General features: G+C 46.8%; 1 protein-coding gene and 1 non-coding gene across 2 annotated transcripts in view; both read left to right on the top strand.

The window, feature by feature from the left end:
• The first annotated feature begins 16,833 nt into the window (after positions 1 to 16,833).
• LOC128843814 (U1 spliceosomal RNA) lies at positions 16,834 to 16,995 on the top strand. The gene has a single exon (XR_008446344.1). It is a non-coding gene; the product is annotated as a U1 spliceosomal RNA (small nuclear RNA).
• A 6,429-nt stretch (positions 16,996 to 23,424) lies between these two features.
• Positions 23,425 to 24,552, top strand: part of COPB2 (COPI coat complex subunit beta 2) — a 28,110-nt gene continuing 26,982 nt past the window's right edge. Inside the window, exon 1 of the mRNA XM_054038803.1 lies at positions 23,425 to 23,502. Within this exon, the coding sequence (XP_053894778.1) occupies positions 23,500 to 23,502 (3 nt within the window). The 5' untranslated portion in view covers positions 23,425 to 23,499. The remainder of the gene's footprint in view (positions 23,503 to 24,552) is intronic.

Raw genomic sequence — 24,552 nt, 5'->3', positions numbered from 1 at the left:
TCCTAGTCAGAAGCCACAGGTCAAACTAGAGGACAGGACCTGGAACAAGCAGGGGAGCAGGCACGGAGGAGTTCAAGGTAGGGGTATCCACTGTGGTGGGCATGAGCACTGAAGCCAGCAAGCTGCTGCTAGCTTAAGAGCTTGCCTATGTAGCCAGTCAGGTGGTAGGGCTTAGGGTTACCATATTTCAACAATCAAAAAAGAGGATGGGGGGACCCTGCCCTGCCCCCATCCACTCCCCCACTTCCCGCCTCCAATTTCCCCCATCAGAACACCCAACTCCCCCCCTACTCCTTGTCCCCTCACTGCCCCCTCCTGGGACCCCTGCCCCTATCTAAGCCTCCCTGCTCCTTGTCCCCTGGCTGCCCCGACCTTTATCCATACCCCTGCCCCCAGACAGACCCCCGGGACTCCCAGGCCTATCCAACTGCTCCCCACCCCCTGACAGACCCCCCCCGACCCATCCAACCCCCCCCGCTCCCTGTCCCTTGACTGCCCCATCCCTCTCCACACCCACACTGCCTGACAGCCCCCCCAACCTCCCATCCATCCAACCTCCCCCCCTTACTCCCTGTCCCTTGACTGCCCTCTCCAGAACCCTCCTGCCCCTTCTCCAACCTCCTGGCCCCCTTACCGTGCCGCTCAGAACAGTATGTCAGGCTCCGCGTGGGGCCGACATGCTCCTGAGCTCCCCAGTGGAGCGCACAGCCCAGTCCCCGTCCCTGGGGCAGCAGGGGAGGAGGAGGAGAAGGGAGGAGCTCGAGAGCTGCCGGAGGCCAGGTGTGAACGGCTGGCGATCTGAGAATGCCAGGGAGGAGAGGAGCTCTAAAGCTGCCGGAGGCTGCCCAGATGGTGATCTGAAGCTGCAGGGGAGAGGAGGGGGGAAGTGGAGGAGGGGCTCTGGCTGCCGGAGCCCCATGCTAGTGGCTTAATCCGGCCGGTCACCCTGTCAGCCGTGCTGTGCTCTGCATGGGGGGGGGGGGGGGAGAATCCCGGACATTTTTAGATATTTACAAATTCTCCCCGGATGCTTTTAACCCAAAAGCCGGACGTGTCCGGGAGAAGCCGGACGAATGGTAACCCTAGTAGGGCTAATCAGGCTGCCTGTATTGCTGAAGCTGCTTGGAGACTACGGGTACATCTACACTACAGCGGGGAGTCGATTTAAGATACGCAAATTCAGCTACGTGAATAGCGTAGCTGAATTCGACGTATTGCAGCCGACTTACCCCGTTGTGAGGACGGCGGCAAAATCGACTTCTGCCGCTTTTTTTCGGCGGCGCTTACTACCACCTCTGCTGGTGGAGTTAGAGCGCCGATTCGGGGATCGATTGTCGCGTCCCGATGGGACGCGATAAATCGATCCCCGAGAGGTCGATTTCTACCCGCCGATTCAGGCGGGTAGTATAGACCAGACCTACGTCTCCTGCAGGCCCTGATTCCTGTTGGTCTTTAGCATTGTGAGACTGGTGGTTAAATCCAGAGACTTCCCACTCAACCCCTGGGATGCTTCCTGGTGGCAGGGGCATGTGCGAGGGGGCATAAGCAGGGGCCTGGGCCCTCCCAATTAGTGGGGGCACAAACTCCTCCAGGGCCAGGGTGGGGAAAGTGAGCTCCTCTGGTTGTGGGAGGCACAGAAAGCAGCCAGTTTTTATTCCTGTGCATGCCCCTGCCTGGTGGTGCCCAGAGCTGTGAAGCAACTCGCTACCCCGTGCCCTTAGGGGGAGGAAGCCATGTCTGTGGCTGCTTAGGTCAATTCCCCAACTCTATGAGCCATGGGCAACACAAGCACTCCCCTTGCAGGCCGTGCTTTTACTTTATGGGTTAGCAATTGACACACCCCAACCCTTGCCCTCTGAGTGTCTCCCTGGAGCCTCCAGCCCCTCATCCACTGGACACTTGCAGTACTCACAGATTCGCTGCTTCCAAGCACCGACCAGTTTACTGGTTCCACTAGCTTACCAGCTCACTGCTTTGCTTAACACACAGCACTTAAATATTTTTTAGTGAAATCAAGTGCAAGTTAACAAAACAGATTCAAATAGTAGAAAGTAGAAGTACTGGAAATAGTTATAGATTAAACAAAATCCTAACATGCATTCTAGAACCTAGACTTAATGAACAAGATATTCTTGCGTCTTGTAGAATGTTGCTCACCCAAAATCCCTGCAGTGCTTCACAGCCAGGTAAACTATGACCCTCCATTCATGAGACAAGCACATTGCCAGCTGCCTCCTAGGTAAAGGATTCTGTGTGTTTTCTTGCACCCCTAGATATACCAGAACAATATTTTATCTTTATTCATAAACAGGACACCTCCTGGATCCCTGTGACCTGCACTTCTGTCCCTGGTGGGTTCCCCCCCCCCATTATTTGTCCTATGTAATCCACTGATTTCTAAATTCAGTGGCTCTTCCCTCATCTGAGGAAGTGGGCCTTATTTTGCTTTGGTGGGCTCCACCCACTAATCTCCATTATCCAATAGGCTGGTAGCTTTCACCACCACTAAGGACTTTCACTCAAAAACTTGCATGACCTGCAGGCATTTGAATTTTTTTTCTTGGATGTTTCTCAGCCATTACGGATAATGCTGCTCTTCTCACTTTCCATTCTCTGAATAGATTTTATAGGGAGAAGGGACCATTATAATCATCTAGTCTAATCACCTGCATAATGCAGGCCAAAGAACCTCACCTGCATCAAGCCCAGAACTTCCATTTGAGATATAACTTGTTTGTTTGTTTGTTGTTTTTAAAATGGCATCTAGTCTTGATTTAAACTGCAGTTGGTGAACCAAATCTGTCCCTAGGAAAGCTGTGCCAATGATTAATTACCCATGCTTTTTAAAAAAACAAGGTACATGTTTTTCTGAATTTGCCTGGCTTCAGCTTCCCTCCAATCATTGGATCTTATGCCTTTTTCTGCAAGATTCTGCTATCTTACATTACATGTACCCCATTATGGAGTGCACAAGCCCAAACAAAATGTTCAGTGTTAAACGTCAATTTGTTTTATTTTGAAATTTTACCACAAAACCTTGTTAACCATTTTCTCACTTTAAAAATTTCTGATAAATCACTTTGACCAGAAAATTATGTGGTTGAAAAACTTCTACAAATTATACTTTTTACTTCTAGATTAAATTGAGTTGACACTGAAAGATAAGCAAATCTAGTAGACTTGTTCGATAGGTTTCACATTGAAAATGAGGTTCAAGATTAGCTTGATGAATCAAGATTTATGGTTTTTCTATCTTCAAATTAGTTTGAATTGTTCATTTGAATGTAGCTCTATGCTGCCAGATACTACAGATTTTTTCCAAAGCCTGAGCATTCTTTTTTCCCTCCCGAGTGCAGAAAACTTATCCTGAAGCTCCAATATGTTTGTATTGGAACCTTAAAGAAAACTGTTTGGTCTATTCAGATTATAGAATATAACTGCCAAGAATGTGTGAATAATAAGGATTTTTCTTTTTAAAAAAACTTCAGTTAAGTGGTTATCAGCATTTGGATGAAAATATCTAAGTTCATCCTTCAAGTCTGTTAAACGTTGGAGTAGTTTTTCCCCCCAGTACAGCCAACAAACTTACGTATGAAAAGAGAATCATGGTCAGATGGTTTCCTTGGAGAGAACTGAGACAAAATAAGATTTTAAAGGTTGTGCTTTGATACAGTTCACAATACTGAGCATTTCTATAAATCTACGAACAGCTGATCTAATGACTATGCAGCATGCACATCTTTGACACAGTAAGTAAAAGAAACCTATGAGAGATTTCCTATTGATGTTTTGGTACCTTGATCCACATCATATGATGGGAACAGGTAGTAAATCCAGGTTCTTGCAAGCATTTCTGTGACCCTTTTTAAAAGCCGTTCACATACTGTGGTAGCCTTGTGAGCTAATTTCAGATAATAGCACTAAAATATACAGCAAAATGGATGTATTGTGAGGAACAGCAGGATGCAAGTCATACTGTTTGACATTCAATGCCAATATCCATATTTTAGTTAGTATAATTTGAGAATAATTGTACATTTGCACATGCAGTGTAATTCGGTATTTGCCTAACAGAGATTGTCAGTAGTAAAGACTTTAACATAGAATCATAGAATATCAGAGTTGGAAGGGACCTCAAGAGGTCATCTAGTCCAACCCCCTGCTCAAAGCAGGAATAATTCCCAGCTAAATCATCCCAGCCAGGGCTTTGTCAAGCCGGGCCTTAAAAACCTCCAAGGAAGGAGGCTCCTCCACCTCCCTAGGTAACGCATTCCAGTGTTTCACCACCCTCCTAGTGAAATAGTTTTTCCTGATATCCAACCTGGACCTCCCCCACTGCAACTTGAGACCATTGCTCCTTGTTCTGTCATCTGCCACCACTGAGAACAGCCGAGCTCTATCCTCTTTGGAACCCCCCTTCAGGTAGCTGAAGGCTGCTATCAAATCCCCCCTCATTCTTCTCTTCTGGAGACTAAACAATCCCAGTTCCCTCAGCCTCTCCTCAAAACATGTTTCATTGCTTTCTCCCCAATCAAGATTTACCCTCTCCATCAAGACTACACTCTAGTTTGACAACCACTGAATTACTTTCAGCTGAAGTCCTTTTTCTGCTGTGGTGACAGGTTTCAGAGGGGTAGCCATGTTAGTCTGTATCAGCAAAACCAACAAGGAGTCCTTGTTGCACCTTGGAAACTAACAAATTTATTTGGGCATAAGCTTTTGTGGGCTAAAACCCACTTCATCAGCTGCAGGGAGTGAAAAATACAGTAGGCAGGGGTGTGTGTGTGTGTGTGTATGTGTATAATATAGTACATGGAAAAGATGGGAATTGCCTTACCAAGTGAGGGGTCAGTGCTAACGGGGCCAATTCAATCAAGGTGGAAGTGGCCTATTTCCAACAGTTGATAAGAAGGGGTGAATATCAACAGAGGGGAAATTACGTTTTTGTAGTGCTAATGAGGCCCATTCAATCAGGATGGATGTCACCCATTCTATGCATCTGAAGAAGTGGCCATGAAAGCTTATGCTCAAATAAATTTGTTAGTCTCTAAGGTGCCACAAGTACTCCTGTTCTTTTTACCCATTCTCAAGACCCTCTGTGGGTGGGCCTAACAGTACAGCTGTTGTATTTATACAGAACACTTCCCATGACTTTTTTTTTTTTATCCTGGACCTCCTCTTCACTGCTACTCCAGCCAGCATCTTGCTGTTTTTAAAAAAGGATCCCATCAAAAAGATTCCCTTCAAATGCACCCTAATCATCAATCACTAATTTTCTTGATACATCTTCCAAAATCTAATCAACTAGTTATCCCTTAAGTGCAATGGCTTTGATTGGCTTGGAACAATGGGCTAGATTGGTAGACTGTAATGTATTGTTTCAGACCTCACTTGGCCATGCAGGGGAGAAAGGGGCTCAGCTGCTCAGACTGTGACTGGCTATGTTGAGGAGAGCAGGAGTTACCTTCCTGGCACTCCCCCCTGAAACTAAGTGGGCAAGGAGTGAATTGAGAGGGGCTGTGTTAGGAGTGAGAGGAATCCTCTTGCTCTGCTCCCCACCCCCAACTCACCAGCAGGGTAGCTTACAGGGCACACAAGGGGGAATGAGCTGCTTCACAAAAAGGAGAGAACTAGTAACTTGCACCTCTTTCCAGAGCAAGAAGGGAGTAGGAGATGTGCTGAGTCTAGTCTGGCCTGAAGTGAATAATACAGGAATGCTTTGGCAAACGTGTATTAAAAAATGAGTGGTGCTAACACTGCTACAAGGAACTTAACAGTTCTCAGTCTGAGTTGGGTCAATTTTCCATGTGTAAACCTTTCTTTCCACCCAATTAAATAAGTGAATTTAGATTTTTTTTCTTCTTTCTTTTTGTGATGACAAAGGAATCAAACACTTAGCATATCAGAAATTTAAATATAAACTGCTCATAGACAAACTTTCTTTCACTACAAAGCCTGAGGCCTCGACTTGCTTTACAGTGAATACAACCATTGGTAAGAAATGTTTCTTCCAGGGAACAGAATTAACAATATTTCTACATACTTTGTCTGAGTCTGCAGCCTTGGGTGGTTTGTGGCAGGGAATGTGAATAACCTGTTACCACTTTGGAAACATCTTTGACAAGCTTTTGACTCTAACAACCAGTTTACGTTTTCAAGGCCATATCTATGAGGAAAAGGGCTAGAAACGTACTCTTTACCAAAAGCTGAGATTACCATTGATATTAAACCATGGCTGCTGCCTTTGAGGACCCCAAACAATGACCTTCCAAATGGAACTGGAGAGTTGCAAGATATTTAAGCAATTTAACTGAGTTGTTCTGGTGGCTGGTGAATAGTCACTATGATGTGAGAAGCCTGGAACATGAGATAAGGGAGTGCTAGAAGGAAACAGTTGCACTCTTACAGAACTGTAAGAGATACTGCTTAACTCAGCTGGCTGTATGTGATCTGCTTAACATTTGTACAGTATAGTCATATATTCTTTTTTAACTAATGAAGAAACATTGAAAATGCCATACTGAATAAGAGACCACCAGGCTACTTGCATGCACAATAGCTTTTTACCTGGTATTTCAAGGGAAGGTTAAAAAAATTTATAATGCACTTAATTCTTGGGAAAAGTTGTCCCTTTCTCTAGTTGATCAGTGTCTTCTCGCCCTGCCCCGCCCCCCACCCCTACACCTAAATATGAGGCCTGATAACTCTTGTAATGTTGAATCATGTACTATGAATGCAGGTACTAGTATTCAAATAACTGTCAAATCTCTTGGTGGTTTTTTAATTTAACTGCAAACCTCAGTACTGAGTTGCACACACGATGTAGAAAAATGTTATTAAATGCATTGCCTTTTGGCCTCAACTGTCTTCGACTTGTCTTCTTCCTAGGATCTGGGCTAAAAAATGAAGAAAATGCAGAAGAAAAGATTTGAAAAGAGCATGCCATGTAAATGCAATAATGGTCAGTTTTATATTATGAAAAATGAAGCAAATGCCAGTGTCTCCATGTGGGAGTTGGGGTTGTGAGATCCTGTATTTTTTCAGTCTATTTATTTATTCTTAAACAAAACCCAGAGAAAATCTGCCCTGGTAGGAACCAGACACCAGATGAAGTCTATGTCTACACTTAATGCTACAGCAGCATAGATGTAGCACTTCATTGTATACACTCACTATAGTGACAGGAGGGGTGCTCTTGTCACTGTAGTTAATCCACCTCCGCAAGAGGCAGGTCAATAGAAGACTTCTCAACCTAGTTACTAACATGATCTTCTCTGGGGTTTAGGTCATCTTAACTATGTTACTTGGGGTGTGGATTTTTCATACCGCTGAACAACATAGCTGGGTCAAACTAACTTTTCAGGGTAGACCAGCCCTTTAGCCCAGAACTGAAACCTACATGGTAATTATAACTGCCTAAATTAATACAAATGCCTACAACTATTGCTATTCCTTAAAAAAACCTAGGAAATCAACAGAGAAAAACCTTTAATAAAGAATTAACGTTGCTTGGTGGTATATCATGCACTTCCAGAATGTCAAATTCAGTTAAACTCAAACCTCTGACAGCTAGGAAATACATAGTTAAGGTACATGCCAACACAACCTCAATTGTTCCTTCTGTAACCCACAAGGAGATTACCTAGATTCCTGGAGCTCTGTCTGCTGGTAGCTCAGGGAGGGGGAGCCAAGGCAAACTCAGAGTCTGCCCAGCAACCAATAGGGAGTGAGATGCCCCTCCCAGTGAGTTCAGGAAAGGGGAGAAGCCACTTTGGAGTCAGTCTGGAGCCAGCCAGGGCAAAGGCAAGGGCAGGACTGGCTGTGTGGGGAGCTGGTGAGTTCCAAGCCTGCATGCAGGGTTCCCCCTGAGAACTGGCCTCTAGGGACCTGAAAACAAGATCCCTCAGCTGGGTTTTTACTTCTCCACTGGTGATTCCCAGTTTGTAGAGTTTTGCTGGGAAACTTCCCTAGCCAGGCTGAGTTAGCCCTCCAGCTCCCTAGGTGAGACCAGTCACCACATGGTCAGCTCTACTCTGTCTGCTAGTTCAGGGCTGCTGCCTGCTGTATGTGTGTCTGGACGTTGGGCTAGGAGACTACAGTTTGGATTTTAGTACAGATTTTAGTACACCTTGAGCCCTTCACCCCTTTGTGGTGAGGGGAAATCCTGGGTCCGAAGCAGCCTGATTCCTGCCTGAAGAGGATCCCTGCCCGCAGAGATCAGCCCCTCTGCAGTGACTGAGGAGTCCAGAGTAATCTCTGAACCTGAGGATCATTCATGAAGTTTGTGAATGCACCATCTTTGAGTTAGTCAGGGAATTTGTTTTGGGGACTTCCTACTCCCTGAACTGTGTCCTCAAGCCAGGGAGTAAGGGTTTGGGGATTTTATAAACAGCTGCATATTAAACCTGTGGAGGGATTTACCACCTTCTCCCATTTGTGAGTCCTTTGGGCTGTACTGAACCCAGTCAGCCACACTGCTAAACCACTGCAGATAAGAATTTTGTGGTTATAGGTCATCAAGGGCCCCAACAAATTACACGTACCAACGGGACACTAATCTTACATTTGCTACCTCAAGTCACGTGACTGGGGAAAGTCACAGGCATTAGCAGCGTGGGCAGTGGTGAACCTAACAATAGTGTTACCCTGTTATGTTATATTTGTCTCTTGTTTAATATAATTGTGTTCGAATATATTGTGTGTGTTTGTGTTATTTCTTGGAAGTCTGCAACTAGCTGGCAAGTAAGTGGGGATTACCCTGTGGTTAGAACTTTCCTCCCAAGCTGCTCTGGTGACCCTGCCAGGAAGGAGCGAGGGGGATGGAAGCACCACCAAATAAATTAATTGGAAAACATAAAGAAGATACACCCTGCTGAGTGGGTGGCGGGATCCAGAAGAACCCAGACCTGTCCATCAAAACCTGTAAACAGATTGGCATTAAAGAAGGTAACCAGGTGGAGAGGGGGCGCTACACCTCTTTAGGCAATGTCCTAATACACACAAACACATACTTGCACTCTGCCCTTGCAGATCATGGACATCACTTAGGACTCATGACCACCCTAGGTCAGAGTATAAACTGTTGTTTAGGTGAGCTGTAGTGAACAGAAGCTACCTATGCTCAAACACTTAAGGCATGGCTACATTTGCGAGTTAGAGCACATTAAAGCAGCCCAGTGCACTCTAACTCACGACATGTTCACACTGGCAAGACACGGAGAGCGCTTCGACTCTGCGGCTAGAGCGCTCCTGGTACTCCACCTCAGCGAGTGGAATAACGTTTGCGCCCCCGGTGGAGCGCTGCAGTGCCAGTGTGGATGCCCTGGTCTGTTAATGCGCTCTGATCAGCCTCCAGAAGTGTCCCACAATGCCTGTTCTAGCCACTCTGGTCATCACTTTGAACTCTACTGCCCTGCCCTCAGGTGACCAACTGTCAGACCTGGCCTTTAAATTCTCTGGGAATTTTGAAAATCCCCTTCCTGTTTGCTCAACCAGGTGTGGAGTGCTCTCAGCAAATCTTTCCAGGTGACTGTGCCGCCACGCACCAGGCAATCCCCAGTATGGAGCAATGGCAAGGTGCTGGACCTCATCAGTGTTTGGGAGGAGGAAGCTGTCCAGTCACAGCTGCGCTCCAGCCATAGGAATTACGATGCCTTCGGACAGATATTAAGGGACATGATGGAAAGGGGCCATGACCGGGACACTCTGCAGTGCAGGGTTAAAGTGAAGGAGCTGCAGAACACCTACCACAAAGCCCACAAGGCAAACAGCCGCTCTGGTGCTGCCCCTGCGACCTGCCGTTTCTACAAAGAGCTGGACGCGATTCTTGGGGGTGACCCCACCTCCACTTCGAGTACCACTATGGACACTTCAGAGCCCAGTCCAAGAAGGCGGGAGTGAGGGTGCTGAGGAGGAGGAAGACACCCTGGCATCCCTAGATGCATGCAGCCAGGAGCTGCTCTCAAGCGAGGAGGAAGGTAACCAGTCACAGCAGCCGCTGTTTGGGGAAGGACAAACACCAGAGGAGGTTCCCGGTAAGTGGCTTTTATTTTGGGAAGGAAGTTATTCGGTGCAGGCTCTTGAGGCAAGGAGGGTTAGAGCTGCATGCAGGCCTAGATGCGGAATAGGGCGTTGATGTGCTCTCTCACATTGCGGTAATCTGCCTCAGTGATCTCTTCAAAGGTCTCATCCAGAACTTGGGCAATGCGCTTGTGTAGGTTTCGTGGGAGAGCCACTATGGTCCTTGTCCCAGTCAGGCTAACATGTCCGCACCACTGTGCCGTGAGGGGCAGGGGAACCATTGCTGTACACAGGCAAGCTGCATGTGGGCTAGGGTGAAAGCCGCATTGTAGTAGAAGACCCTCCCTTGCTTCCCAGGTCACCCTCAGCAGCGAGATATCTTCCAGAACGAACTCCTGTGGAAAATGTGGGGACAGTGTTCAGTATAGGGACCCCCTGCAGCTGTTGGCTCTCCCCAAGGCACAGAAACTCAGAGGACAGTACAGTCATGAAAGAATCAGTCCCCCTTGACCTGTGCTTACTCACCATTTTGGAGCGCTCGCTTTGGGACAGGCAAATTATGCTATTGTGTAGACCGTGCTTGCCCTCCTTAAGTACAGGGGAATCATTGCTCTGACTGGTGTGAACAAAGCTACCTCTCTTAAGTGTTGCATTTTGCCTTTACAGATGCAACCTTGAGATCTCAGCCGTCGGTGTTTTCACCGGCTGAGAGGCTGCAAAGAATCAGGAAGAGGCCATGTAGAAGCAAAGAGGACATGCATGCAGCACTCCCTTAATGAAAATCGAAAAGTGCAGGAGTGGCGGGAGAGTGAAAGGAGGGTCCGCCAGCAGAATGTTTCGCTGGCACCAAAGCACAGAGCAGCTGATAAGCATCATGGCGCACCAAGCGGATTCGATCCAGGTGTTTGTAGCCATGCAGGCGGAGCACTACTGTGCCCTCCCCGCCCTGCAGCCCTTGTCCCAAAACTTTTTCCCTTGTGCTCCCATGTCACCTCCAACCCACTTTCCCCAGCATCCAGGTTCTTATTGCTACCAGCTGCCTCCAACACCTGTAGCTTCACCACCCAACCCTGAAAACTATGACTCTTACCCACTGCACTCAACCCCCATCACCATGCAGTATAGCCATCCTGAAGTGCAGCATTCATTGCACAGCATTCCAAACAGGAAGGCTGAGTATGATAACAGGACATACATAACTCTGTGATTGTACCATTCCCCACTCCTTTGCCCTTTCTGTTTTCCAAGCAGTTGTGTTTCTTTTCAATAAATGGACTTTTTTTTGCTTTGAAAACATTCTTTATTATTGCATAAAATAAAAGATACCTTAGCCCAGGAAAGCAACAGGCACTGCAAGTCAGTGTATCATATGTAGCAAACACAGATTACTACTCACATAAGAAAACAGCATGAAGAATCAGGGCCTTCATCTGTGCTACCGTGACTTTTTTTTCTTCCAGATTATCTTAAAATTACCAGCTCTCAGTGAGAGGTTGTTCCTGCAAGAATCCTATGGAAGACAGTGGGCGTTACACAGACACAGTGCTTGCACAATTTGGTTTTGAATTGCATGTTCTATGCATTCAATTATTGAATTCAGCTATTCATTGCTTAAACTACCCTCTGTTTTATTCTCTTCTTATCCCCTAAAACAGCTGGACCACAATCAACTGTGTTTCAGGAAGTTATCATTTGCTGCTTCCATTCCTGTCAACGCTTGTGCTGATAATAGAATGTCACAATGTCCTGTGCCCATCTCCAGTATGAGACGCTATATTGACCCCCACATTGGTCATCAGCAGGGTTTAAACCCAGAGCCTCTAGAATCACAGAAAAGACTTTTGCCGCTTGAGCTAACAGAATAACTGATAGTAGCTATCAGCAGTTATCCTCTGTGTGGACCAGCCACTAAAGGTAATGCAACAAGCAATTTGCTAAGTACACAACTATTGCTGCTTCTGCCCAGCAAGAAGTTTGAGAATCTGTATTTCTGGGTTTTATGCCTGCCTTTTAGGGCCATGGTGCAAGGCCTTGCACTGTAAGAGCTGTGAAGTGAACAAACTTATCCACACAAGACAGTGGAATAGCTGAGACTAGAATTCATGATATCCTGGCTCAAGTCCAGCACAATTTTCCTTATTTCAAAGGATATGATAGTTGCAGCAGTTCTCTGCACGGGGTTAGTGCATGCTCAATTGAGTTGGCATATTTGCAGATCTTTAGCCGCAAACCTCTAACAAGTTCTAATGAGCATGTGTGAAGAGCAACTTTTCAGACCCTGAGCAAATGGAGATGGATGTGCAAAATTACCCCAAAATTATCCTCTTGCTCCAAAGCATGGAGGCACTAGAACTCTTCAAAAAAAGACTGTTTGGAAAAAATATTAACACAGGGAAGATTCCAAGAATGACATTAAGGAAAAATAATAAACTGATGAAACCCTTTTGCTGATGCTTAAAAACATTGAAGCAGCCAGCTGGCATGAAAAATATCAATCCAAAGGGTTACAGTTTTTGGCAAAATTATAAACAACTGAAAATGTGGACTTATAATGGAAAATGTTAGGCAATGTTATCTGTAGGCAGTGCTTCACTGATACACATCACTAATTCTTTACTGCAGCATGTAAAGACTTCCCTCTCTTTGTATGTCCAATACATATTATTACATGTGATAAATGAAGGTGGGGAGGGATAGCTCCCTTTTATGGACATCCAGCCAGCAAGCAGCTGTAAAAGTAGCTGTTCTCTAATTGCTCTACCTGTAAAGGGTTAAAAAGTAGCACTGCTATGCATAGGTAAAAGGAAGTGAGTGGGCACCTGGCCAAAAGAGGCAATGGGAAGGCTAGAACTTGTTTAAATTGAGAAAAGATTCCCCTTTTGTCTGTCTGTCTGTCTCTCTGTTCTCGGGGGGAGAGGTGGACAGGGCAGCAGCTATGCTGTAAGAAGCTTGGGCCAGGTATGAAAAAATCTTCAGTATCATACCTAGAAACTACTCATTTAAAACCCCAGATATGTAAGTAGATCAGGAAATGTCTAGGAAGACACAATTAGGTTTATCCCTTTCATTTCTTTATGGCTTGTGGATTCCTCTGTGCTAACTCCAGGTGCTTTTGTTTTGCTTGTAACCTTTAAACTAGACTTCAAGAAAGCTATTCTTGGTGCTTAATCCTTGAAGCTGCTCTTTTAAAACCTAGCAATAGCCAGAATTCGCAGATGTATTTTTTTTCTCTTTTTTAATAAAATTTACCTTTTTTAATAACAGAATTGGATTTTTGTGTCTTAAGAGGTTTGTGCACATGTTGTTTAATTAGCTGGTAGCAACAGCTGATTTCCTTTTTTTTTTTTTTCCCCCCCATTCAGCTTTTCCCCAGAGGGTTGGGATGAAAGGGCTTGAGGATACCCCACAGGAAGGAATTCCCAAGTGCGCCTTCCTGGGCTCTCAAAGGGGTTCTGCACTTGGGTGGTGGCAGCATCTACCAACCCAAGGTCAGAGAAAAGTTGTAACCTTGGGAATAATACAGGCCTGGAATGGCCAGTATTAATTTTTAGAGGCCTTGTGGGGCCCCCACTTTCTGCACTCGAAGTGCCAGAGTGGGGAATTAGTGTCCAATACATGTGATAAATGAAGGTGGGGAGGGATAGCTTGAAGTGACAGAGTGGGGAATTAGCCTTGAAAATACATCTGAAGAACGTTGACAACACAAAGCACTTTACACCTTGGGACAGTTGGGCCATGATTGTCTACACACAAGGACTTGGGATTTTTTGTTTATTTTCCCCCCAAACATGTCCTATAGTTATGTCACCGCCATCATTAGTTTTAGTTTGTGCAATGTCTTCTAAAAATCATAGTTATCTTATTGGATTTAATCATTTGATTCTTGCAGATGCTAGTGAGTTGGGGTGGTGATAAACAAGTATATGTCCTGAAGGGTGAAAAGAAAAACGACGTTGGAAACTTTGGGCTTGTCTACACTGGGGGGGGGGGGGATCGATCTAAGATACGCAACTTTCACGTAGCTGAAGTCTAAGTATCTTAGATCAAATTACCTGGGGTCCAGACAGCGTGGGATCGACGGCTGCGGCTCCCCTGTTGACTCCGCTACCGCCGCTTGCTCCGGTGGAGTTCCAGAGTCGACGGGGAGCGCGTTTGGGGATCAATATATCGCGTCTTAACTAGACGCGATATATCGATCCCCGATAGATCGATTACTATCCGGCGAGTAGTGAAGACGTACCCTTTGGATTGAAGGAAACAAATTGCATGTGGTAAAAGTTGATTTGCAGGGATACAGCATAGCATACAGTTTCCAGGTTTTGTTGGGTTTTTGTTCCAGATTTACCATCGTCTTTCTTGCATAGCTGTTAAATGCTAATAACCGCTTTCATTACACTCACCGGGCTTAATTTATGTCCACCTTCGTCCCTGTTAAGCCACACATCTTCAGTGGATTTTGCTTCAGTCTACTGCACTGCAGCCATTAACTCTTCCCATTTAATAGTACCTCAAATGAATTTGGGTTCTGAAATAAACACTCAACAATCAACCACAGTATTCACCTGATGGAAAAAGCTTCTATAGGAAAGTGTTTGCTTATTCCACAAAACAAAACTCGAGCTAGAATTATGCAATAATTCAGATCACAAAATAATTGCAAGATTTCTCAGGGGAATCTAGCAAACAGTCAACAAGCTAATGGCAAAGTAGCTATTTAAAACAACAACAACAACAAAACTGAACAGCTGACTTAATACTGGGATCCAAAGAGAAATGCAGTGAGCCTGAGAAGCCATATGGGCCTGTAGAGAAAATAAGGCAGTCAGTGAAGTTTAGAAAAATAAATGAGTTTACATAATACTGGACTCCTGGAAAGACAGTCCCAGGTAGGGAAACATTGGGCCCTCAGGACTCAAATACCTTCTGAAATAGGCAGCAGAACACTGTATATTTATGTCACCAGATTTGGGTCTAGATAGATAATTTGTACAATATGAATTTCTCCAACTGGAACTGGAGTGTTGGCTATAATACAGACTTCTAAATTAACTATCCTTACTTGATTAAACTGCACTGTTTTCTTTTTTTAGCATTTCCCCTTTTTCACATTGTCTTGTTAGAATTAATTCTATGCAATTACATAAACTTACCAGAAGCTATATGTTTACACTGTAGATGCTTGTGATAGGCATCTTAAACTGCCTTAACCTGGTATAATTGGAAGGTCAATAACCTGTGTGTGTGCATGTATATAATATACATCAAAATACAATATCCCAGTCAGCTGATAGGCAGACTCTTATTATCCTATTACAATATCAATTTCACTGACAAGTTCTAATTATTCGCACCAGGATTCAAGTTGGAAACCCCTTGGAGGACCTAATGGACATGCTGTCGTGGGAGGCAACAGCTTCGGAGGGTGGAAGCCATCAGCTGCTGAAACACTATTGTAGTTAGCAACAAAGAGTCCTGTGGCACCTTATAGACTAACAGACGTATTGGAGCATAAGCTTTTGTGGGTGAATACGAAGTGGGTATTCACCCATGAAAGCTTATTCTCCAATACGTCTGTTAGTCTATAAGATGCCACAGGACTCTTTGTTGCTTTTTACAGATCCAGACTAACAGGGCTACCACTCTGATACTATTTTAGTTGTTTCCTACTAACTACTGTTTTTAGTTATACCCTCTTTTTGTAATTCCCTTGTTACTTCAGTGCATCTAATCAATAATAGGATGTTTTAATAATAAAGTGTGCAAAATTCCACCACTATAGAGAAATTGTAATGCATTTATATTTTCATACATTACTTTTTAAAGTTTAATGCAAGTGTCAAAATCTAATTACTGAAACCTGCAGGAAGCAAAACCCTTTTTTAATGTGGTCGCTCAGCTGGTCTTTCAGTGTGGGTTTTTTTTATGGGAAGCAGCTAAATATAGGAAATGTAGCTTACAACACTATATACTTACCAATTGTTTTACTGCTATAGGATTTAATGTGTGAAGATCAGGTGTGCCACCAAGTATTTAAGAAAAAGTAAGCTGACCAGAAAACTCAGATAGATTCATATCATGCAGTTAATCTGTTTTTTGCTTCATTTAAAATGCTATGGAATGCCAACTTGATACTGCCATGTCAATGCATTTCTGTGCATTTTTAATGAGACAAACATCCTGTAACAAATAAGCAAGCAGTTATGCATATTATTTCTGTATTGACTTTGTTGCTGAATGGGAGTGCAGGTGTAGGGAAACATGGGGAGGGTGCAGGGACACACAGGGACAGATGTGCCTGATTAAATGGAAAAGGCTAGGGGTCTGCCTTGGGGGGAGGCTCTCTAACTCCCTAACAATCTCTCCCTGCCCCAAAAAACCCTGTTCCATAGTTCTCCCTCCCACACCCAACAACTGTCCAAGTTCACACCCAGACCCCTTCCCCGCAATTACTTCTCTCTCTTTCAGCTGCTCCGTTACCCCTACTCCCCCCAAACCCTTGCACTGCTTCTGAGATGTGCAGGAAATATACTTCTGTATTGTTGTTTAAATGAATTATTACCCAAAGTTCTGTATTAATATGCTCAGTAACTAATCTATTTGTCAAATATTTCCTGAATCATTTTGTTCTCTGTATTGCTACAGACATACTTGCTGGCAGGTATTTTGAAATAATTACCAAAATAATTGGAACTGGCATGATTATTTTGTGTTTATTTTGACAAAATATGCAGAATTTTAAAATATTGGGTGCAGAATTTTTATTTTTTTGGTACAGAATCCCCCCAGGAGTATTCCATGGAATCCTATACTCATTCACTCACCTGGCAGGGGAGAGACTATGATTACAAGGTGGTTTTCCCAGGGTGAGGCTTATCCATTGTACTCCAAGTGTGGTGACCCCTGCCATATCCCCACTTGCAGGAAACATGACTGCATAAGTTGTGGTGGTGGTTGAGGAAATTGTGTCTAGACTTTCCCCGAAGGGCGGGAGTTGAGGGAACCCAACAACCACCAGCTGCCTCTGACTCCCTCTTTAAACCCTCTTCTCTCTCTGTGCAGGATCTTAAGTTTCCCCAAAGAAAAAAATCCAATAGGTCTTCCCCTCTACCCCCTCCCGCCAGGTTTCTTAGCACACTCCTTCTCTTCTTTCTCCAACACTGATTTTTCTGCTAGCTCTCTTCCTTCAATCTCTCCTTCTGCTCCCATGACCTATAGTATTACAAACACTGAAGTGTTTAAATGTCAGGTCCCAAAACTGTGACTGGACTTGGGTTTTTTATTGGCCTTTTAGTTTCTGAGAGATTAGGGTACATGTGGTGATTCAGGGAAAGTATGTACAACTTATTAATTCTGTCTGACATTATACTACTATGAAAATGCTGTATCAGTAATACCCCTCTATGTGTACCTACTATGAGCTGACTAGGTTGTCAGATCTCTGCCAGAGCAGGGACAATAATGGGTCATGACAACTTGACAACTCTAACCACAATGGTTATGCTAAGGAGGGTGTGAGAGTTGGGAAACCAGTTCTCTCCTACTTCCCTCAACAGGGGATGCGGTTTGGAGCAGTGGAAAGTTACCAAGCAGGCCAAAGCGACAAGTGATTAAGAAGGTTATAAAAAGGACTGGGGTGGGGGGAAGAGATAGAGAGGAGCCATGCAGACAGGAGGGGAAGGGGATTGACAGCCACCGTAATGGAAGGCAAGCTGAGGAGAGAAAGCTCCATGTTTCAGGATACAGGCCATATACTGGAGCAGACTTGCGGTTTAACCAAGGACTCTGACCCCAGTCCCAAGAATGCTGTGGAGCAGTGAGGAAACTGAGGCAGGAAAATGAGTAGTTTATTATTTTGTATAGGTCTGTATATTTCTCATGCTATTAAAGAGAAATGTTGTATGCAAGTCCTGTGCAAGATTTATGTGGGTTATGTGCTACACCTTATGTGGGCCCTTGAAGAGGTAAACCAGAGAGCTCACACCTTCAGCTGAAGCTCTGGGAGGGGGGGTGTTGATACTAAGTGGGGAGTCTGAGGAGTTAGCATTGGTTCCAAGGATTTGGCAGAGGGACTGCATGGGCTAAGATCTCAGGCTGGGATGCTAGGCAGAGGATCTGCACTCTGAGAGCATGCTGAGAGGCCCCAAGCTGGGATCAGTGCCTGGGCTCTGTTCAAACTCCAGAGGCTGGATTCCTTCACAAGATTCTGGTGAATGGCCAAGAGACGGTGCTTGAGTGGACTTGTGACAGAACACTCAGGTCATGTTTTCAAGCATGTGTCTCAACTATGAGGTCTAGAAACAGTGTTCTTTTTAATGAAAGCTGAGATTCCCATCATCACATGCCTCCAGGAGCTTGGTGTTTAAGAAACACCAAATATCATACAGGATGGCAACACTGACTTTTTATGCTCCTGCCCACGCTTGTTTTCTCTTTCATCAGGATTACAGTAACTCCTCACTTAATGCTGTAGTTAAGTTCCTGAAAAATGTGACTTTATGTGAAACGATGTTAAGCGAATCCAATTTCCCCATAAGAATTAATGTAAATGTGGGGGGTGTTAAGTTCCAGGGAAATGTTTTTTGCCAGTCAAAAGACATTATATACATATACAGCATAAGTTTTAAACAATTTTAAACAAACAGTTTAATATTGTACACAGCAATGATTGTGAAGCTTGGTTGAGATGGTGGAGTAAGAGGGGGGAATATTTCCCAGGGAATGCCTTGCTGCTGAATGATGAACTAGCACTTGGCTGAGCCCTCAAGGGTTAATATGCTGTTATTAATGTAGCCTCACACTCTACAAGGCAGCATGGACTGAGGCAGGAGGGAGGAAACACAATAAATGCAGAGCAGTAGCTACAAACACTTCCCTGCAAAAACTGAACATGATGATGAGCCCACGCTATGCTGGAGCGCACCACTCCCTCCTCCTGACAGCACATGCACGGCTGCACAGGTGCTGACCAATACCGGATTTATAATGGCGCCGGTGGCTTCAAAGATCTTATTTTGTTTTTGAATAAATGTTTTCATTCCCATCCCGGCAATACCACATTTACTATGGCATCAATGGTGCTGTCACGCTAGGACCATATCTGGAAGGGGTTCATCACAACCACATGGGGGCCCACCAATATGTTTGGGGCCGGGCCCACAAAAAGTTAATCCGGCCCTGGTGCTGACTTTCCAAAATGCTGGTGGGTGCATGCATGAGTGAGAGAGAGAGAAGTGCATTGCCCCTTTAAGTATGCTGACCCCACTTCAAGTATGTTGCCCTTTTAAGCAAATCAGCCTGTTCAGACAGGAAGCAACAGCTTCCTGCAAGCTCCCTCCTTTCTGTCTCTGAACCCTGTCCCCCCCTCAACCTGCTTTGTGGAGAGGGGATATGGAGTGGGAGGCAGGCGCAGGGGGACATCCTGATATCAGAACTTCTCCCCCTCCCACCCCTCCAGGAAGCTCCGGGAGCAGCTCCAAGACAGAGTTCAGGGCAGGAGCAGCACGGCAGTGGGGGGAGGGACAGCCGAACTGCTGCTGGGCAGCTGCCGAGCCATATACCTTACAGGGAATTTAGGGGAGCTGATGGGGGGGACTGCTGCCCCTCTCCTCCCCCCCCCCCATTCTAATCCCCACAAGGAGGGGCTGCTCTTCCAGAGAATCCTGCAAGCAGTGGACAAAGCAGGCAGCTGCCAAACTACGTTATAAGGAAGCATTGTGCAACTTTAAATGAGCTTGTTCCCTAATTGATCAGCAACAAAATTATGTTAACCGGGACAACATGAAGTGAGGAGTTACTGTATATCCTAACCAGTAAAAACACAAGACTGTTTTGATTTCTCTTATTTTTGGGTAAAAAGCAGGCTGGGGAAAAGTCAGCCTACCAACCCAGCCTCGACATGATCCCAGGCATTCTTGTGGCTTTCAGACTGTAAATGCTCTAAAGCAGGTACTGTTTTTCTTCTGTGTTTGTACAGTGTCCAGCACAGTGGGATTCCAATCCTGATTTGGGTATTTGAGCAGTATCCATAAGAGAAATAATTGTGAAATTAGAGCTAAAAATGGTCAGTCTTGTAATTATTTCCTTCATTGCTAGACTCAAATGATCTTTGTAATTTACTAGAGACAGGGTTGTAAGTCCTCTGGCAACAGTGTGGGTGGAAATGAACAGTGACGATTTATCACACAGTGGTGTTGTGTTTGAGTAGAAATCTGACGTTGATTGTACCGTTTCTATTTAATTTTGTTCTGGGTTGCCATGGGCATAGTATTAAGCCACAAGATGACACAACAACCTTTTGCATTTTGGTTGCTAATTTGAATTTGGCCCAGCTCTGTAGCAATTTAAAGTACATGAATATTGAAGTATCTATGCAAGACTTTCGTGAAATGGGTTGAAAGCCTTTCAGTGCAGTGTAAGTGGACAGTTCCTTACAGCACATAAAACGCCATCACATTTAGCTCGCGTTAACAGTCTCTCACTGGAGAAGCAAAAAACTGCATGGGCAAAGAGACTCATTTACCCTCTCGGGTTTGTGAATGGAGGCACAATGAGAGGGCTAGCATGGCATTGCTATTCTGAGCCTGATTCATAGTGGCACCAGTTCACAGGTGTAGGCCTGACTTGAGATAAGTAAGTGGACCTGGATGAGGCCCCATTTCTTGGGAGACAGGATAAGGGAGATAAATGGATCAGCAGGCTGGAAACATAATATTTGTACTAGCTAAGATGGGGTGAACACTCAGGGAACCATTTATAGTGGACAAGATAACAATGGATAAAATAAGCCTGGAACATAAGATGAGGTACAAGATATGCAGGGACAGCGCATTGTGTATGGAGATTGGTTCCTACAAAGTGATCAAAGTGAAACAAATGGAATGTAAAGTTATAAAGGAAGAGATTTGCTGTGTGACTTTGAGTGTGTGTTACGCCCTATACCGGGATGGGCAAACTTTTCGGCCTGAGGGCCACATCGGGGTTCCGAAACTGTATGGAGGGGTGGGTAGGGAAGGCTGTGCCTCCCCAAACAGCCTGGCCCCCGCCCCCTATCAGCCCCCTCCAACTTCCTGCCCACCTCAGAACCTCCGACCCATCCAGGCCCCGCTGCTCCTTGTCCCCTGACTACCCCCTCCCAGGACCGCCTGCCCTAACTGCCCTCCCGGGACCCCACCCCCTATCCAATCCCCCCTGTCCCCTGACTGCCCTGACCTCTATCCACACCCCTGTCCCCGACAGGCCCCCCGGGACTCCCACACCTATCCACCCCCCCCGCTCCCTGTCCCGTGACCCCCTGCCCCTTATCCAACCCCCTCGCTTCCCACCCCTTTACCATGCCACTCAGAGCACCAGGGCTGGCAGCCGTGCTGCCCGGCCAGAGCCAGTCACACCACTGCACAGTCTAGAACACCGGGGCAGGCCGGCATCTCTCACAGCCCTGCCACCCAGAGCGCTGGTGGCACAGCGAGCTGAGGCAGCAGGGGAGGAGCTGGGGGCTAGCCTCCCTGGCCGGGAGCTCAAGGGCTGGGCAGGATGGTCCCACGGGCCGGATGTGGCCTGCGGGTTGTAGTTTGCCCACCTCTGCCCTATACCCACCCCTTGTGTTTGAGTCTGATCAACTTAGCATCACTATGCTGTCTGCTAAATAGAGGAACCTGAGTGATGAGACTGGACCCAAACTAAGGTCCTTGGGGAAGTGGGTGGACAAGGTCTCAGAGGCACCTCAACAAGGGATGAAAGGTGAGGGAGCTTGCATGACCTTGGCTCTGGGGGCAGCCTGAGGCACCATGGCCTGTGCAGGGTTGCCAGGTGTCCGGTTTTCAACTGTAATGCCCAGTTGAAAAGGGACCCTGGTGGTTCCGCTCAGCACTGCAGACTGGGCTGTTAAAAGTCTGGTCGGCGGTGCTGTGGGTCTAAGGCAGGCAAGTCCCTACCTGTCCTGGCTCTGCGTTGCATCCTGGAAGCGGCGAGCACGTCTGGTTCCTAGGCAGGGGGGGCACGGAGAGCTCCACGTGCTGCCCCTGCTCTGAACACCAGCTCCGCACTCCCATTGGCCGGGAAGGTGGGGGGTGCCTCTGGGTGAGAGCAGCACGTGGAGCCTCCTGGTCCCCCCCGCTGCCCCCCCAGCTGGACCTGCTGGCCGCTTGCGGTGCCAGGACAGGCAGGGAGCCTGCCTTAGCCTCGCTGATCAGGAGCTGCCTGAGGTAAGCCTGCGCTCCAACCCCCTGCCCTAGCCCTGAGCCCCCCAAACCTGGAGCCCCCTCCTGCACCTCAAACCTCTTATCCCCAGCCCAGAACCCATACCCCCTCCTGCACCCCAACCCCCTGCCTCAACCTGCAGCCTCCTCCCACACTCTGAATCCCTCTGCCCCAGCCTGGTGCCCCCTCCTGCACCCCAAACACCTCATCCCTAGCCCCACCCTAGAGCTTGTACCCCCCCAGCCCAGAGCCCTCACCCCTTCCTATGCTCCAACCCCCTGCCTCAACCTGCAGCCCCCACCCACAGTCTGAATCTCTAGGCCCCACTCCCCAGCCTGGAGCCCTCTTCTGCACCCCAAACCTCTCATCCTCAGTCCCCCTGCCCCCCCGAGCCTGCACCCCCTCCCACCTCCCTGTCCCAGCTTAGAGCCTCCTCTCATACATGGAACCCCTCATTTTTGGCCCCACCCTGGAGTCTATACCCTCAGTTAGAGCCCTCACCAACTCCCACCTCAACCCCCTGCCCCAGCGCAGTGAGAGTGGAGGACAGCGAGCCACTAAGGGAGGGAGAATGTAGAGAGCGGGGGCGGGGCCTCTGAGAAGAGGTGGAGCTAAGGTGTTCAGTTTTACCTGATTAGTGAAAGCTGCCAACCCCCGGCCTGTGGGAACACACGGGCACGTCCTGCCTGCCATAGGCATGCCCCAGCCTATCTCCAGTGCCAGGGACTCTGGGGAACATCAGTGCAGGGCAGAGGGTCGCGCTCACTATGTGAACAAACAGGCCACGGCTTCTGTAGCAGGGATGATGAAGGGAGGCCCTAATCCTTATCAGGCAGGCAGGCAGCGGCGGCCATGACAACTCCTCGTTTCCCTCCCTTATGGAAACTACAGTTCCCAGCATGCACCGCGACGCACCGGACCTATGCAGCTGTTCTCGATTCATGGTGCAAAGACTACATGTCCCAGCATGCTTCTCCAACGAACTCTAGTTCCTACTAGGCCCCGCTCCTGGGGTTTGATAGCCGCACCCCCTCCCTCCGGGAGAAGCTGATCCTGCGTCGTACATTGATTTAAGTACTGTAGGTACGTGCGTCCGGCCCCCACAGACGCCATGGGACCAAGCAGTCTTGTTCCCGCGATGTTTGAGATGCGGAAACGCTTGTGTACGGTGTTCTCGTTTTCGTTCTACATGTCGCGAGAGCTGCAGAGCCGGAAGCTCCACGTCGGTCAGTTGGGCTCAGAGAGTGACGTCTCAGCTACTGCTGAGTTGGGGGCTGTGGAGCCATGGTGAGTCTGGCCGCGGGGCCAGCCTGGGTCGGGCCTTGTCTCCCCGGGGCTGGCGGGGGCAGAGGAGCTGGCCGCCGGGCTGGGGGTGGGCCGGGACAGACAGGTGGTGAAGGGCGTGCAGGGGTCCCGTCTCTGGGGGCTGGAAAGGAACCAGATCCCCCCACCCCCAGGCGCTCCCCGCTCCGGCAGGTCAGCGCTGTCCCCGAGGCTGTGCGGACGGTGCGTGGCAGGAATTAATCCCCGCTGAGATGCTGGGAGCGGATGTGCTGAGGGGACCAGGTCAGGGTGTCAGACCAGTGGTTCTCAGCCGGGGGTACGTGCACCCCTGGAGGTACACAGAGGTCTTCTAGGGAATACATCAACTCACCTACCTATTTGCCTGGTTTTATAATAGGCTACATGAAAAGCACTAGCAAAATCAGGACACATTAAAACTTCATACAAATGATGACTTGTTTATGTTGCGCTACATACTATATCACTGTTTCTCAACTGGGGTGAGGGGAGGTTGCGATTTATTTTATAATTGGTAAAAAATGAGAAAGCAATTTCTCAGTAATAGTGTGGCTGTGACACTTGCTTAAAATATCAGACATAAAAATACAAGTAGTTTTCAAATGAGGTGAAACTTGGGGTATGCAAGACCAATCAGTCTCCTGAAAGGTGTATAGTAGTCAGACAGTTAAAGGTGTAGCTCATTGGTACTAGAGAGACAAAGTGGGTGAGGTAATAGCTGTTATTGGACCAACTTCTGTTAGTGAGAGAGACCAGCTTTTGAGCCACACAAAGCTTCAGATCTGCTCTGTGTGACTTGAAAGCTTGTGTCGGTCACCAGCAGAAGTAGGTGTTATTAAGCAGTAAATAAGGTCATCATTTTTAGAGCTTCCACATTATGAAATGCCTCATTCTAGAAAAATTACCTCGGCATGAATTCAACCAGTGAAATTTTAGGTAGTTTGGTTTTGTATTGCCAGAGTTATAGGTGAAATCAAAATCTGGGTAGAATGGAAGGTTTAAAGTTCTTTTTTACTTTGTAGTGCTTCTTTTAAA

This window comes from Malaclemys terrapin, chromosome 9 (genome assembly GCF_027887155.1).
Source record: "Malaclemys terrapin pileata isolate rMalTer1 chromosome 9, rMalTer1.hap1, whole genome shotgun sequence".
Lineage (NCBI taxonomy): Eukaryota > Metazoa > Chordata > Testudines > Emydidae > Malaclemys > Malaclemys terrapin.
The sequence above is the reverse complement of the archived record's forward strand: the minus strand, read 5'-3'. Positions and strand labels throughout refer to the sequence as shown.